General features: G+C 32.6%; 1 protein-coding gene across 1 annotated transcript in view; it reads left to right on the top strand.

Moving 5' to 3' along the window:
* The window catches only part of LOC129224895 (homeobox protein Nkx-2.3-like), a 34,328-nt gene that overhangs the window by 2,035 nt on the left and 18,210 nt on the right, over window positions 1–14,083 (top strand). The window contains exon 2 of the mRNA XM_054859441.1: window positions 3,724–3,950. Coding sequence (XP_054715416.1) covers window positions 3,724–3,950 — 227 coding nt within the window. The remainder of the gene's footprint in view (window positions 1–3,723; window positions 3,951–14,083) is intronic.

Raw genomic sequence — 14,083 nt, 5'->3', positions numbered from 1 at the left:
AAATTGTTCATGAAAATGTACGTTAAATTAAATAAGTTTTAAATATTAGCAGTCATTTTTTAAATGTTACGTTAGTCACATGCAAACTGTAACGTTAGTCACAGCTCAAATGTTACTTTAGACACACTTATTATTTTATATCTACTGATACTGAAATAAATATTTTGCACTTTTTAAGTAGTTTTTCGGGTTTAGTTCTTAAGCAGAAAAAAGTACATTTTTGTGACTAACGTAACGTAAATATTTTCAGTGAAATAACCAAACTAATTAAAATACTTATCTTATAATGTATGCAAAAAGAACAGTTGTTTTTTTTTTTGGGCCAACATCTAATCATTTAGAATAAACATAGTTCTTTTAAAAATTTGCAAAATTTTTTATATTACACAAGAAAACGTAGACGCATGTTTGTTGCACATGCTAAGTCTTTTCTACAACCTCGCACGTTTAGAGCCAGAAGAAATACAGCAAATGAATTTTTTGCAAACTGTTACTGGATTTATGTACTAGAAAGTATGCTGAATGAAATGATAGGTCACAATTAAGGCTTTGTGGGAAAAAAAAAATTCTGAGGTTGAGGTTGACATTTCTATGGAATGACCCTTTATCGTATTAAATTTTTCTCTAAACACAATTATTTCTCAGAGATTGTATAAGCTCACTGTTTGATTTTCTATGAAGTAGATTTCCTCACACAAACACGATTCTTTCTCAGAGATTGTATAAGCTCTATGTTTGACTTTCTGTGAAACCAACATTATTAACACTTTCTTAACACTTTGTTGACTGTCAAGAGAATTCTCGTGATTTTTACAATTTGTCAAACGACCGTTTACAAGCCATCATCATGTATTGCTGTACAACGTGTATTGGTTATTTTCTTTCCATCTTCTATACTTTATATTAAACTTCTTATCAATCCTAGAAGTTCATAGTCCCTTAATTGAAGAAACCCTGAACATATTCACACGTGTTTCATCAAAGAGTGCCCATTCATATTTTACCTGCCCACAATGTTTTAAAAAACATTTCTACTTATTACTAAATGCAATTTGTATCTCATCCCTGAAACTTTCCTCAAGCTCTCCCGCAACCTGTCAGCAAAGGCTTCTTTCTACGCACAATCATTCCTCCCACACAAACAAACCACCATCCACCCCAAAAGAATTAAAAAAGAACACAACCATTCTTCCGCCTCCCCTCCCGTCATGTTCCGAAAAAGATCGCGAGAACTTTGCTCCACCCGCAAAGCGCGGAAACCTTCCAGGGATAGGAGGCCGTTTATCCACACCCCCGCCTGCTTGGGGGTGGAACCCATGCGCTGAAATCGTCTGCACACGGACACTTGTTTCCCGGCCGGACTCGTGCCGGTGGGAGTGAGAGAGAATAGTACAGTTCAGCCCCAGTAAGGCTCTTAGCATCCCTGATACTTCAAATGGATTATAGTTCTGTTTTAAGAAGCAATTATTTTGTTGCTTGTTTTAAAATTTTACATTACGTTTAGTTTTTCTCGTAAAATGGTCAACACTAAGTGCAAGATATTTTGAAACCTTTTGAATTTTTCATTCTGAATATTACTTGGATGTGCGTCATGACTTAATAAAAGTTGTTTGTTTTTCACAAGAAAAAAAATAAAAAGGAACTGAACTTCAATAACTGGCAGCTCGAAGTTGATTTTAATGAAAACAATTGGCTCATTAAATCAAACATCCAACAGTTAGAAAGTACGCTGGAAGTAGCACTAAATATTGCATGGGAAAAAATGTACAGAATTCCAAAAAATCGGAAACAAAGCAGCATTTTTACAAAAGAACAAACAGACAAGGCTTATGCTGCTTAATTAATTCGTTTGTTTTTGGTATAAAAAGTCTTTTGCTTCCGAAGCAATATTATTACTTTGAGCAAGTTATTGGAAGCTATTAAACAACGAGAAAATTTACTTAACAAGTAAAAGCTAGCTGCAACCGAAAAAGTTTGGAATGTTTCATTTAGAAAAAGAGATGACTTCTTAAAAGAAAGGAAGCAAACTTCAAATAACATTGTTTAAATAATTTAAGCTTTTCTAAAATTTATACGAATTGTATTTTCTTACTACGAACAAAAAAAAAAAAAAAAAAAAAAAAAGAGAGAGAGTAATTATTTCTCTTACCAGCCGAAATTCACAATGGTGTACCAGTTGTGTTACGCATAGTTTCACACTTGTGTTATTTTTCATATTAGAATATTGAAGAAGTAGAGATCCTTTATAGAAGCTGTTATTCATGGTTTTTTGAAAACAAAAATATCATTTTGATACGTCATAAAATATTTTTTTCTGATTTTATCAGCCAGCAAGTAGGAGGAAATGAAATCCACAACATGATATTCTCTGTTTCACACAAATACTAAAAGTAGGACTATACATAATTGGAAGTATCTATAGTAATAAGAAATCTATAGTAAAAGTGAAATTCGAGAAAAGAAATAAACAATGAAATGATCCAGTGCAATCAGGATAGTGAGATTATTGATTAAATTTGCGGTAAGAAACGTTGACTGATTTATCTTCTCAAGTGTGAGATAAGAAGAATCTGTTCTAACTGTCAAAAAAGAGAATTTATAACAAAACAAAAGTTTTTCTACGATATGATTGTGACTTATAAGTATCAAAATAGCTTGATTTTTCATGGCACGTGGTAGTCTTCATTCACAAATTCTGCAGTTGTTCGTATAGTGTGCTTTTTTCAAAAGAAAGGTTTTGTTTTATAGACGGAGTTTTCAATGTGGCGAATTGAAGAAGTGGAAGAAAATTTTAACTCTTGACGAAGTTGTAGTTAATACATGTTTAAGTTTTTCTAAAATTTGGATTGCCAAGGAAGGATTTATTTTATTGGACAAAAACTTTGAAGTAAGAAAAATTGAATTTTGCATGATAAAATTGTTGGGTGAACCTTGTTAGTTTATTCATTGCACTTTTGACTTGTACAGCGTTATCTTGACAGTGTTAGTTTCATACATCGTTGCACGGTATGAAGTTAAGGAGAAAACAATGTTGAATTTTATCCTTCTTTAAAAAAATAAGAGAGAATTTTAAATTTACGTGGCTCAGAAAAGCAACATTTAATGGCAGGTTTTTATAGTTTATAAAAAAAATTTAAAAAAATAATGTTTGTATTTGCCCATTATGGAATGAACATTTTTCACTAGAAAACGTCAGTAACTGAAGTTACAGTAAAACTTCTTGAAGATAGTTTTGTAGAAACAAACGTTGGTTTTTTTTCTTATTGAAAGTCAGCTGAACCTTAATTCAAAAATTTATGAAGCATGCCATTCTTCTTCCGAATCTAAATAATCACAAGACTGAAATTAAGAAATGGAATCGATACATTAATGTGTGAAAAAACTGTGAAAGTAAAAGTTTGGCCAAAACTTTTGCTCATTATCAGCTGTAATTGAAAAAGAACAAATGACACCATACATTTAAGAACAAATAGTGGAATAAAGTGCAATATATGAATTCATGACAGAGCAATATTGTCAAACGCTTTAAGTTTCAAATATAGGCGCACGAGTTTAAGAGTTTGAAGTGCTTTGACAGTATGTTTGTTATCTTAAGAACCTATCAGAACAGAAACAAACAGTTTTCTGAAACTATTAAATGGATAACAATTTGTGTTTAAGATACAAAACTCTGCCAGTTTTGACAGTCTCTAATAACTGTTGACCCACTGTTGAATTTCGGAGTGCCCGGCATGTCACTATGACGACCACGACCAAACCCAGCGGCTTCAGCGTCCGGGATATCCTTGAGCTGCCGGATAAGAATCAGCAACGGTCCGGCAGTCCGTTGCCACGGGCGCTAGACCTATCGGATGTGACCTTGCCTGCTTTCTGCTACGGAGGATTGTGCCCTGAATCAACTTATACCAGATGGCTAGCTTCGGAAATTCTTCCAAACTACGCAGCTCTTCGTAAGTCATTTTTATTTTAAATTGTCTGTTCTTAAATTACTTCTTTCCTGACAATTCAATTCATGGTGAGGCATAAATGAATCAAATCCTTTTGTATTGAACTTATTATTGATGATACTGCGACTGAATACTGAGGAAAATAATTGTTACATATCAGTACGTATTTACTATGAGAAAATACAGTCCAGAAAACCGGCTATTTTGTAATATTTTTAAGGCTAAATTCGGCAAAAAAAAAAAAAAAAAAAAAAAAAAAACTTATGATTCATTCAGCTTATATCATGCATTGAGGGGTAGTAATGTTTCAGAAAGTTAGGTAGGGACTTTGGAAATAAATGAAAGTGTGGGGCAAATCCAGGAGAGTTACCGCACCCGGAATAGATTCCGCATCCCTTGTATTTCTTGAGATTACTCAAACTCGTAGAAAGTAGACAAGCCTACGATATCGCTGCGCAATGGGATTTCTTTTATCATGGTATAGGGTCTGTCCCAATTTAATTATGACTGTTAGCCTGTACAATCGTTATTTTAAGGATAGTTCGAGTACATAATTTCCTCTGGAAACTTTTAAACACTTTATCTACACTATTAAAACATGTGCGCGTCTATATCTGTGCCTCTAATCCTATCTCTTCGGGACTTTCAATGTCTACCAGGGAAATACTAGCACGATTGGATACAGGACATCCAGGGAATGTCATTCCGCCCTATCTCACCCTTTAAATCTTAAAGAACCGGAGATAAGAGACAGGACATTCAGGATGTTCTGAGGACATCCAGGGGTCAAAGCATTACAATCATCAATTGTCACCAGCCGCAGAAGTCATTGAGCCACCGCAGGTGGCGAACGGGGGATGGTGAGGAAAACGAGCAGGGGGTGGAGCCCCTAATATTGAAATAGTGCTTTTACTGTGAATACCGTAATTATGAATGATTTTGAAGTCCAAATTAAGTGTATATCTGTCGGTCCGTAAGCCGTGATTAAGTACGGCACGTCCAGAGTGACTGAGCACCAAATGAAGGAAAAATGCAGTCTCCGGATACTCTAGCGTTGCAAGAAATGCCGAAAAATCAGATGTACGGTACTTGCTTGCAATTTTAACATAGCTTTGACCTTATTTTCTATAATGCTGTTGGAGCTTTTCTGGTAAATCAGAAAGTTTCCAAGCTTTTTCTTATAAACAAATGTAAGTTTTTCTTAAGGATTTCTGATTTATTCCAAAAACGTGCCTGGTTTTAATTCGGAAGGTTTCTGAATTCTTCAGAAAGATTACAAGCTGGTTTCAGGAAAGTCACTGATTTTTTAGCGGGAACCTTTTCTGTTTTTTTGCCTTGTATATCGCTGGCAGAAATTAGGCTGTCCAATACTTATTGGGAACATTTCGAATTTTTATTCCTTACAGTGAAGAATACTTTGGGAGAATAGCATACGGATTAGTATGCTGTTTAATTCAGCAGGTAAGCATTTCCCCCGAACGATATTAATTAAATACGATGTATGAATGATAGAATAAATTTACCTCTTTAATAAACGTTCCCTCTCATAAACGTTCAAAGACATAAATTTCATGAAAAAGGCAGGATAAATTAAGATGCGTTTTATAGCTAGATATGTTAAACTACAATCACAATGAATATTAAACAAAATTATCATCCATAACATTAAAATATTACTCATAGCTTACTAATAAAAATGCCTGCATTCAATTCATTATAACAATGTTTATTGTAATTAATTAACACTGAAAAATTCTGCTGGTAATGTTCAGTTTACAGATTGATGATACATTTTCCAATTGACAAGTTTTAAGCAAAGATAATGACGAAACCTTCTCTTTCTAATTGAAGTTCAACCCTTCAATGCGTTTTCTTTAAAAAGCTAAACGGTTGAGATATAATGTTTGCTGCATGTATAATTCGAAATTGGCACTAATTAAAATTAAAAAAAAAAGAAAAAAGACTTTCCAAATTGAAATATAACAAGAAATTCTGAAAAAAAAAAAAAAAAAAAAAAACATTGGGGAGATACAAACGGAATTAAATTACAAATATGTCAATAAATAAAAAATTAAATAAAACTAAAAAATGATGAATAAATAAATAAAATACGAGGCACGTTTTTAAAGTAAGTACCGTTTTGAAATGAAAAAATAACAAGTATAGATAGAGCAACGAAATTTATTGGACAAAAATCTACCACACTTACGCTATTTTTCGACATTGCTCTTGGATTTTTCAAGCATTTGGCAAAGCGTGATACAGGTTTTTGCATACCCTGTTCGTAGAAAGCTGCCGCCTGTGAAGATAACCATGAGGACTCTCACAGGGCTTTGGCTGGGAAGTTTTTGAACATCCTCTGGAACTGCCCGACCTCGCTCGCCGCAACTTTCATTTGTTTCGGCATCTAAAGTCTTTCCTTGGCGGTCGATGGCACAACATCAATGATAATCTCAGAGAACATGTTACCCCATAGTTGACTACACAGGCGGCAACTTTCTACGAATAGGTATACAAAAACCTGTACCATGCTATGACAAATGCTTGGAAAAACATGGGAGCAATGTCGAAAAATAGCGTAAGGGGGGTAGATTTTTGTGCAGTAAATTTCTTTGCTCTATCTGTAACTGCTCTTTTTCATTTCGAAATGATACTTACTTTAAAAACATGCCTCGTAGAATAAAATGAAATCAAAAATGTATGTATTTGCTTCAGTTTGAAAAGGAGGACAGAAGTTAAATTCTTTTTCGGAAATGAAAAATGGATATTGAGGTTCTGGTTTAACCCGCTAAAAAGAGTACGCAATATTCTTGTAAAGCTTTAATTTATAAGACAATGAAATTCCGATTATTTCATTTCAGACAGAATTATTTTTCCGCTTTCCACATTAAACTACTAATCAAATAACCAGAGAATTTTAATTAGCAGCCCGCTAGTATTTTATAAATGCATAAGAACACATGAAAATACCTTGCATATATATCACACTCTTATTGATGGCAAAAGTCATTATGTTTATCAAAATTGAGCTACAGTTAAATGACAATTTTTTATGAAATCTAAATTTCCATGCTCTTCATTTTGCACTATATTGGATCACAAATGGGGGAACAGAAAAATTTACTTCACTCTATCACTATTACTTGATAAAATTGAATTATGCGTGGTTTAAACATTTGTCACATACACTTTTATCTTCAGATATTTATTAAACGAACATTCAAGAGCTTCCCTTATAATCTTAATGTTCCAACCTCGGAAACATACTCCATGCAACATACACGTGGAAAAGTTTTCTTTAGTCTAAGCTTAAATATAACAAAAACATTGAAGTCAAACATATAGTTATATATTATCACATAAAGATGAACCAAGTTTTAAAAAGAAAACAGTGTCATGAGCCGAACTAATTGGCAGCCCAGAAAATGCAATTTGGTCAAGCGCAGTTTTGCTAGATAATGCTAAAAGGAAACGTTAAAGGTAACTGTTTTTACGATGGTAATGGAGAAAAAAATAGTATATGTTTGGAAGAATATTTTAGCGGAAGTAGGTAGGCCCTCAATTTAAAGAATTTATTGCAATCATAAACCTTTTTCGTTAAATCGTTTTTTTTCTTAAATTTCACGTGGGCAAAGAAAAGTTATTGTTTTATTAGGAGAATGTGGGGCAAAGTGAAATAGTGAAATATTTACTCCGCCTTTAGTGCCACCTATTTAGTAATATTTTAACTATGTCTTAACGTATAGTCTACTCCAGTCACGAAAAATTTCCCTCTGAAAATCAAAGCATATGATAATACAAGCATTTTTCAAAAAATGATAGTCAAATTTTAATGCTTTGTTGTAAGTCAAAAATTATTTTGATATTATCAAACGATAAAGTTCTTGTTACTGATATTATAAGTATTACTTGGGACCTCCTAATATTCGGTGCAGTATTTATTTAGTTAATATTTAGCTTATTTGTATTTTTAATATTTTCACAACTAGTCAGGTGCATGCGAAGCAAAGTGGATGGAGCAAAGTGAAGTAATTCATTTCGTTCACTCATTCAATCTTTTACTAAATCACTTACGTAGTCATTAATTAAATATTGCATTTATATTCCTTCATTTAATAAATAACATATTAATTCATTCATTTACTTATTTTCCTGTTCATTCACTATTTCCTTCACTCATTTTTTTTCCTCACGTATTAATTATTTAATTTATTTATTTCTTAGTTTATTGATTCATTATTTTTTCGTTTATTCATCAATCCTTTTATTTACTCGTTAAATTTTTCAAAAATATTTTTTGCAATCAAATAAAAAGTATTTTATTCGAAAAATTAGATTTTTCACTTTTCCCCCACGGAAAAAAAAATTCCACTTTTTTTTGAAAGAATTTTACTGCATAAAATTGAAAATATTGTTTAAATCAAATTTTATTATAAAATTCAATGTTCTTTCTTTATGAATAGTAATTTTCAAAATTAATTTACAATTTGTTCATTTTGAAAAAGCTCAGTCATCTTAATTATTTCACTCTGCCCCACGCACACGTGAATGACACACCCACGCATGACGGCCAAAAAATCCTAAAAATACTGGACATTTGTGCATTCATTGGGAGGTTCTGTAGCTCAAAGAACCATTCCTTGGATGACTAAAGTTTGATAAATGTTCAGTAACTGCAGTTTGACTTTTTTTGCTCTTGTATTGAAATTTTTTTTTTCTATAATGCAAAAAAAAAAAAAAAACTTTTAGAAATCTAAAAAATCGGATGTTAGTGGAATGCCAGTTCCTAAAACAATTTTATCGGCACAAAGTAAATAAAACAACACGGTTGAAGATCTCCGGAGAAATAGGTCAAAATAAGGTTAAATTCTTCATTAAAAAGGGGTTTTCACCTTTAGTTTTGTAAAAAAGAAGGCAAAAACTTTGTACTATGGAATAAGTAAAATGACACAACGTGTATGAAGTACAAATAAAAGCATTTAAAAGAGAGTTAAAAACTCTTTTAAATACCTTTAGTTTTGTTCGGAAGTTGAAAGAATTCGTTAAATTGCGGAAATCGTCAAATAAGCGAGTTAACGCGGAGTCTGACTGTATTTTTAAATGCAATTTAGCAAATCCAAAGTTGTATCAAATTCATCAAAGACACAGATATTGCATGAAAAGCACCATTTCTTAGAAGACATTAACTTTTTTTTTGTACGGTTTTAACTTCTAGACTTATCTATAATGCCGTGGGCAGGTAGGGCAGTAACTGCAAATATTTCATCTTTCATATTTTTACATATTTGTCATCTACGTTTTGTCATTTGTACGTAAGCTTTATTGTACAAGCTCGCTTATTTGGTTTTCGCTGAAAAAAAAGCGCGAAAAATCCGTCTAATTCCAACATTTCCCTATTGTTAGAATTGAATCCACCACACATTTCTTCAAATATCCCGAAAACTCATTTCGACTGATACTGCCGTTCACCTGCACACGGCAGTATACATAATAACCCGTGTGTTATTACAGATTGCACCAGGAGCTCAGGAAGAAGTTAGATATCAGTCAAATAAGCCTGCTTTCTAATATAGCAGCGTAAAATTTGTAAAATCATCTATCTTATTTTCTATCTCTCACGCTTTTAGCTTAGGTTTTCAATTACTCCAAATGCATTTTTGCAATGAAAAAAAACGAGCTGATATATGCATCACATGACTTCCTTTCACGCCAATTTAATGATAATAGCGCCTTGAAGTAAGCAAGGAAACACTAAATATTTTCACCCCCAGTTTCTTGCGAAACAAAGCAAAAAAAAAAAAAAAGTTTTACACAAATTTATTTCCCGATTATTGGCAATTTTAATGTGATTCAGTGGTTAACTCTTTAAATATCACCAACATTGGTCGAATAAAAACCAGACTTAAAAAAAACGTCAATTTTTTTGCCAAGTTAGCGAAAAAACTTGACGGCTAAAAGCTTGCCGATATATCTCCTAGAGTTTGACAAATTATAACACCACTTGAGTTAGCATTGAAATTAACAATGATTTCCTCCCAAAGAGGTGTAAAAGACTCCCTTAGGAACATCCGAATGCAATTAAAAGGGTAGGTGCACAGCTAGACCCCACTAGGAGTCTACGGAGTCTACGTACTAAATTTCACCTTTCTAAGACATTCGTTTTTGAGTTATGCGAGATACATACACACATACGCACATACATACGTACATACGGACGTCATGAGAAAACTCGTTGTAATTAACTTGGGGATCGTCAAAATGGATATTTCGGGTGTCTGTATGTTTTTAGGCATATATCCACGTGTGGTCGGGTCGAAAAAAAATCTCAACATTCATTAGGAGGTGAGCAAAATGGAAATTAAGGCCGGTTTTTGAGTGAAATTTTTTTCGCGAATCCAATAGAGAGTATAAAAGAGAAAATAACGAGTAAAAAAGAGAAAAGAACGAAAATAAATATATTTTATGTAGAAAAAAAACTACTTTTACTTCCGTAAACGAATATAGTGTCTCAAATTGTTAAGTGTATATTTTAGCAATATCGAGAAACGAGTGTTTTTTAATAAGGACATCTGAAACTCTAGCATATTTAATCTGTGTAAAAAAAAATGCTGAAAAAAATGCAGAACTAAATTATAAACAAATAAATAAACAAATAAATTGCATAAAATAAAAAAAAAGAACGAAAGACAGAAAACCCACTCAATATTTTTTTAAGTTTCAAAGCTCGATAATCAATAAACTATTGTTAAACTGATGGACAAATAATTATACAGTCGAACCCATTTACCACGAAAAGATACTCTAATAAGCGGGATATTCCATTATCTGGGATCAAAATCACAAGTTTCAACGATTTGGTGTTTTGAAAGTTCATTCCATTAAACGGGATATTCTATTCAGTGGCGTAGCGAGGAAAAATTCTTGGGGGGGGGGGGGGTTAATTTTTTCTGAAGTTTAAAGTAAAGCCGTGCCCTCAAATTAATACACACACATACACACACACACACACACACACACACACATATATATATATATATATATATATATATATATATATATATATATATTTACCGTCATAAAAGCTATTAGCTCATAAACAGAACCCTTCAGGTTCGACTGAAAAATGATTTTTTGGGGCTCATGGGGGAGGGTTTCTGACCCCCCTATCCCTCACATGGCTACGCGACTGATTCTATTAACCGATATTCCAATAAGCAAGCTCGACAGTAGTAAATGTAGGTGGGTTAAATAAATGAACACATAAGGTTAAAACATAGTTTAATTTGAGAAAGGCTCTTGAATTGAAAGAGAGTATAATGAAAAAAAAAAAAAATGTTTCATTACATTAAGCAGGTAAAAAAAACTGTTGCCTTACTTTTCCATAATTTTCACGTTAAAAACTGAATAAAAATAAAGATTGAAATTAAAGATTCACATCTAAATAACTATTTGTTTGAAAACTAAAATCGTGCACAGCTTTATTTTTGTTTGAAATTAAACTAATTTAAATTTATGGAATCAAACCGTTCAATAACTAATTTATATGATATTGTGATACAAACTATGATTTCTGGTGTTATTGGTTGTTTGAATAAAAATCTTTGAATTTTTCCTGTTAACAGCAAAGTTACAATTTTCTGATCCATTCAAGGTTAGGCTTAAAATAATTTAATATAATAATAAATAGGGAAAACACATTTTCCTGTGAAAATTTAAGTTTCAATTATGATATTCAATAGTTTTAACGAAGAAAAGTGATTTGGCCTTTTTAGGAACCTGGGACCCCAATAAGGCCAACCTTGAAAAAAGCGCAATAAGGTACTGCATAGTTAAGTATCGTTTTGCGTCGTTCAAAGAACTTGGGGAGAAACGGTATATAGATGAAAAAGTCATACAATCGAAACTTTACTCTTATTTTTGCAAGTTTTAACCCCTGTAATGCGATTTTATTCGAATACTAGAGGTACCCGTGCGGCTTTGCCTGTATTAGAAAATTAAAAGGTCTTTTGGTTCGCCTCTATGTTTCACAAATAGTGTATGGGGAATTTCTCACCCTTTACCTTGCCCATGTTACGGTTCCACGTTATGATAGCTTGGTAATTTACACGTCCATCTTATGATAATTTTGCTCGGGAAAATGTTCTTAAAATTGGAATAGAAAAAGAACAAAATCGAATTTTCGAAAACTCGCTTCGAGGTGCACACAACCATGCTACAAACTACATTTATGCCAAATTTCATGAAAATCGGCCGAATGGTCTAGGTGCTATGCGCGTCACAGAGATCCAGATATCCAGAGATACTTTCAGCTTTATTATTAGTAAAGAAAACGGTTTCAAGGTTCTTATTTTTTTTATGCAGATGTAAAAAATGATTCTGCAATAATTCTATACTGAAAACAATAAGTGAATTTTTAAACAAAATGGTTACAAAGGTGAAATAAATCGTTCCTTCACTGTATATCCTGTATACCTTTTGTTAATGTCTATCTTTTGATTATCAATGCAATTATATGTGGAGGTCATATATACGTTTACCTTAAAAAAAAAAAAGACTTATCGTACACGTAAATTGCTTTTGAACATCGATTATGGCATTATTCTGCCGTGTGCAGGTAAACGGCAGTATCTTCAGAAATGAGCTTTCGAGATATTTGAAGAAATGTGTGTTTGATTCAATGCCAACAATAGGAAAATGTTGGAATTAGACGTTTTTTTCGCGCCCTTTTTTCAGCGGAAGCCAAATAAGCAAGCTTTTACAGTAAAGCTAACATACAACAGATAACAAAAATGCAAAAAAAATGAAAAATGAAAAATTTGCAGTTACTGCCCTTTACCTGCACACGGCAGTATTAACTGAACTGAGAAATTTTTTCGAACTTTAGGAATGAACAAAAGATGTATCATCGATATTATACGACTCACAAAAGGTGCATTTTTGCATTCAAGGGAATAGGAATTAATCGGGACTTGATGAAAACGACGTATAAATGTAAAAAACATATAATCGAGAGTCGTGTAAACTGTGCTTTATTGTATCAAAATTTTAAAAAATGTTTAATATCAGTATAAAAAAAATTATACCGAGTTTGATAAACTCAAAAACATAATCAAAAATCCCATATTTGCTTCAATGGAAAAAGGAAAGGTAAAATAGGTCTCATTCGGTTTATTGATAATTGGTTATTTTCTAACTTTTGACCACTCCCGCTCACAGTTTCGTGCACATATGTGCAACCTATGCTGCCGAGGAACATATCCTTTTCCCGATCCTCTGATGCAATAATAAAGTCAACTATAGCCTTATTGGGCTGTAGTCTTCTTTTTTTTGAGGTATTAAGTCACAGGAAAAAAAGGTGCACAACGACATTTTTCTTTTTGAATTCGTCAACTATAAAACTTTGGCTTCAGGAACAATGAGCAACTTTTTTCATACTAATAAACTACAGTGAACCATGAAGGAACAAAACTTTCTGAAAGTAAGATCAAGTAGTCATGACGTGTTGTACGAAGCGTACTCTTCTGTGCGCGCACCTTCGAGCTTGCGTAGGCCTGTTGAAACAAAATGCTTGTTGATAACACTTTCTCATCAGTTTTTTTTTTCTGATAACGATGAAGTCATGATCAAACGAATTTTTATTATACTGCATCAAAAAATGGGGGATGGCTTTATTGGTTTGCATAGCCTTACTGTATTACCCCGTACTATACGGCATGCCGGAAAAAAGAGAGGTTGATCAACATGCCGGGAAATTCGAATTTTCCGACATGACGGATAGTTCGAGGTTTATTTTGCAACAAAATAAAAGTAAATTTCCCCTTTCAGCTCCAATCAGAAAGCAAACCACTCACTGTAAGGAAAAAAATAAATAAAATCCGAAAGTAACCTTTCAAAAAAATTGTGAATTGCATAAATATGTGCTTATTATTTATGGTAGGTCATTATTAATTAATTTAATTATATGCCAATCAAGTAATCAATTCAGAAGCATTCATCGTTACCGAGATTTGTTCATGTTTTTTTTTTAAGTAAATTATTTTAGGTTCCTTTTAGAGAGGAAAGTTTAATTTTTATTTATTGAATAGTTTATGGTAAATTCTTTAGCACTGGTTTAGATGCGGTAACTTACTGCTTAA

Source organism: Uloborus diversus, chromosome 6 (genome assembly GCF_026930045.1).
Source record: "Uloborus diversus isolate 005 chromosome 6, Udiv.v.3.1, whole genome shotgun sequence".
Taxonomy (NCBI): Eukaryota; Metazoa; Arthropoda; class Arachnida; order Araneae; family Uloboridae; genus Uloborus; species Uloborus diversus.
Note: the sequence above shows the minus strand (reverse complement) of the source record. Positions and strands in the feature narration are given on the sequence as shown.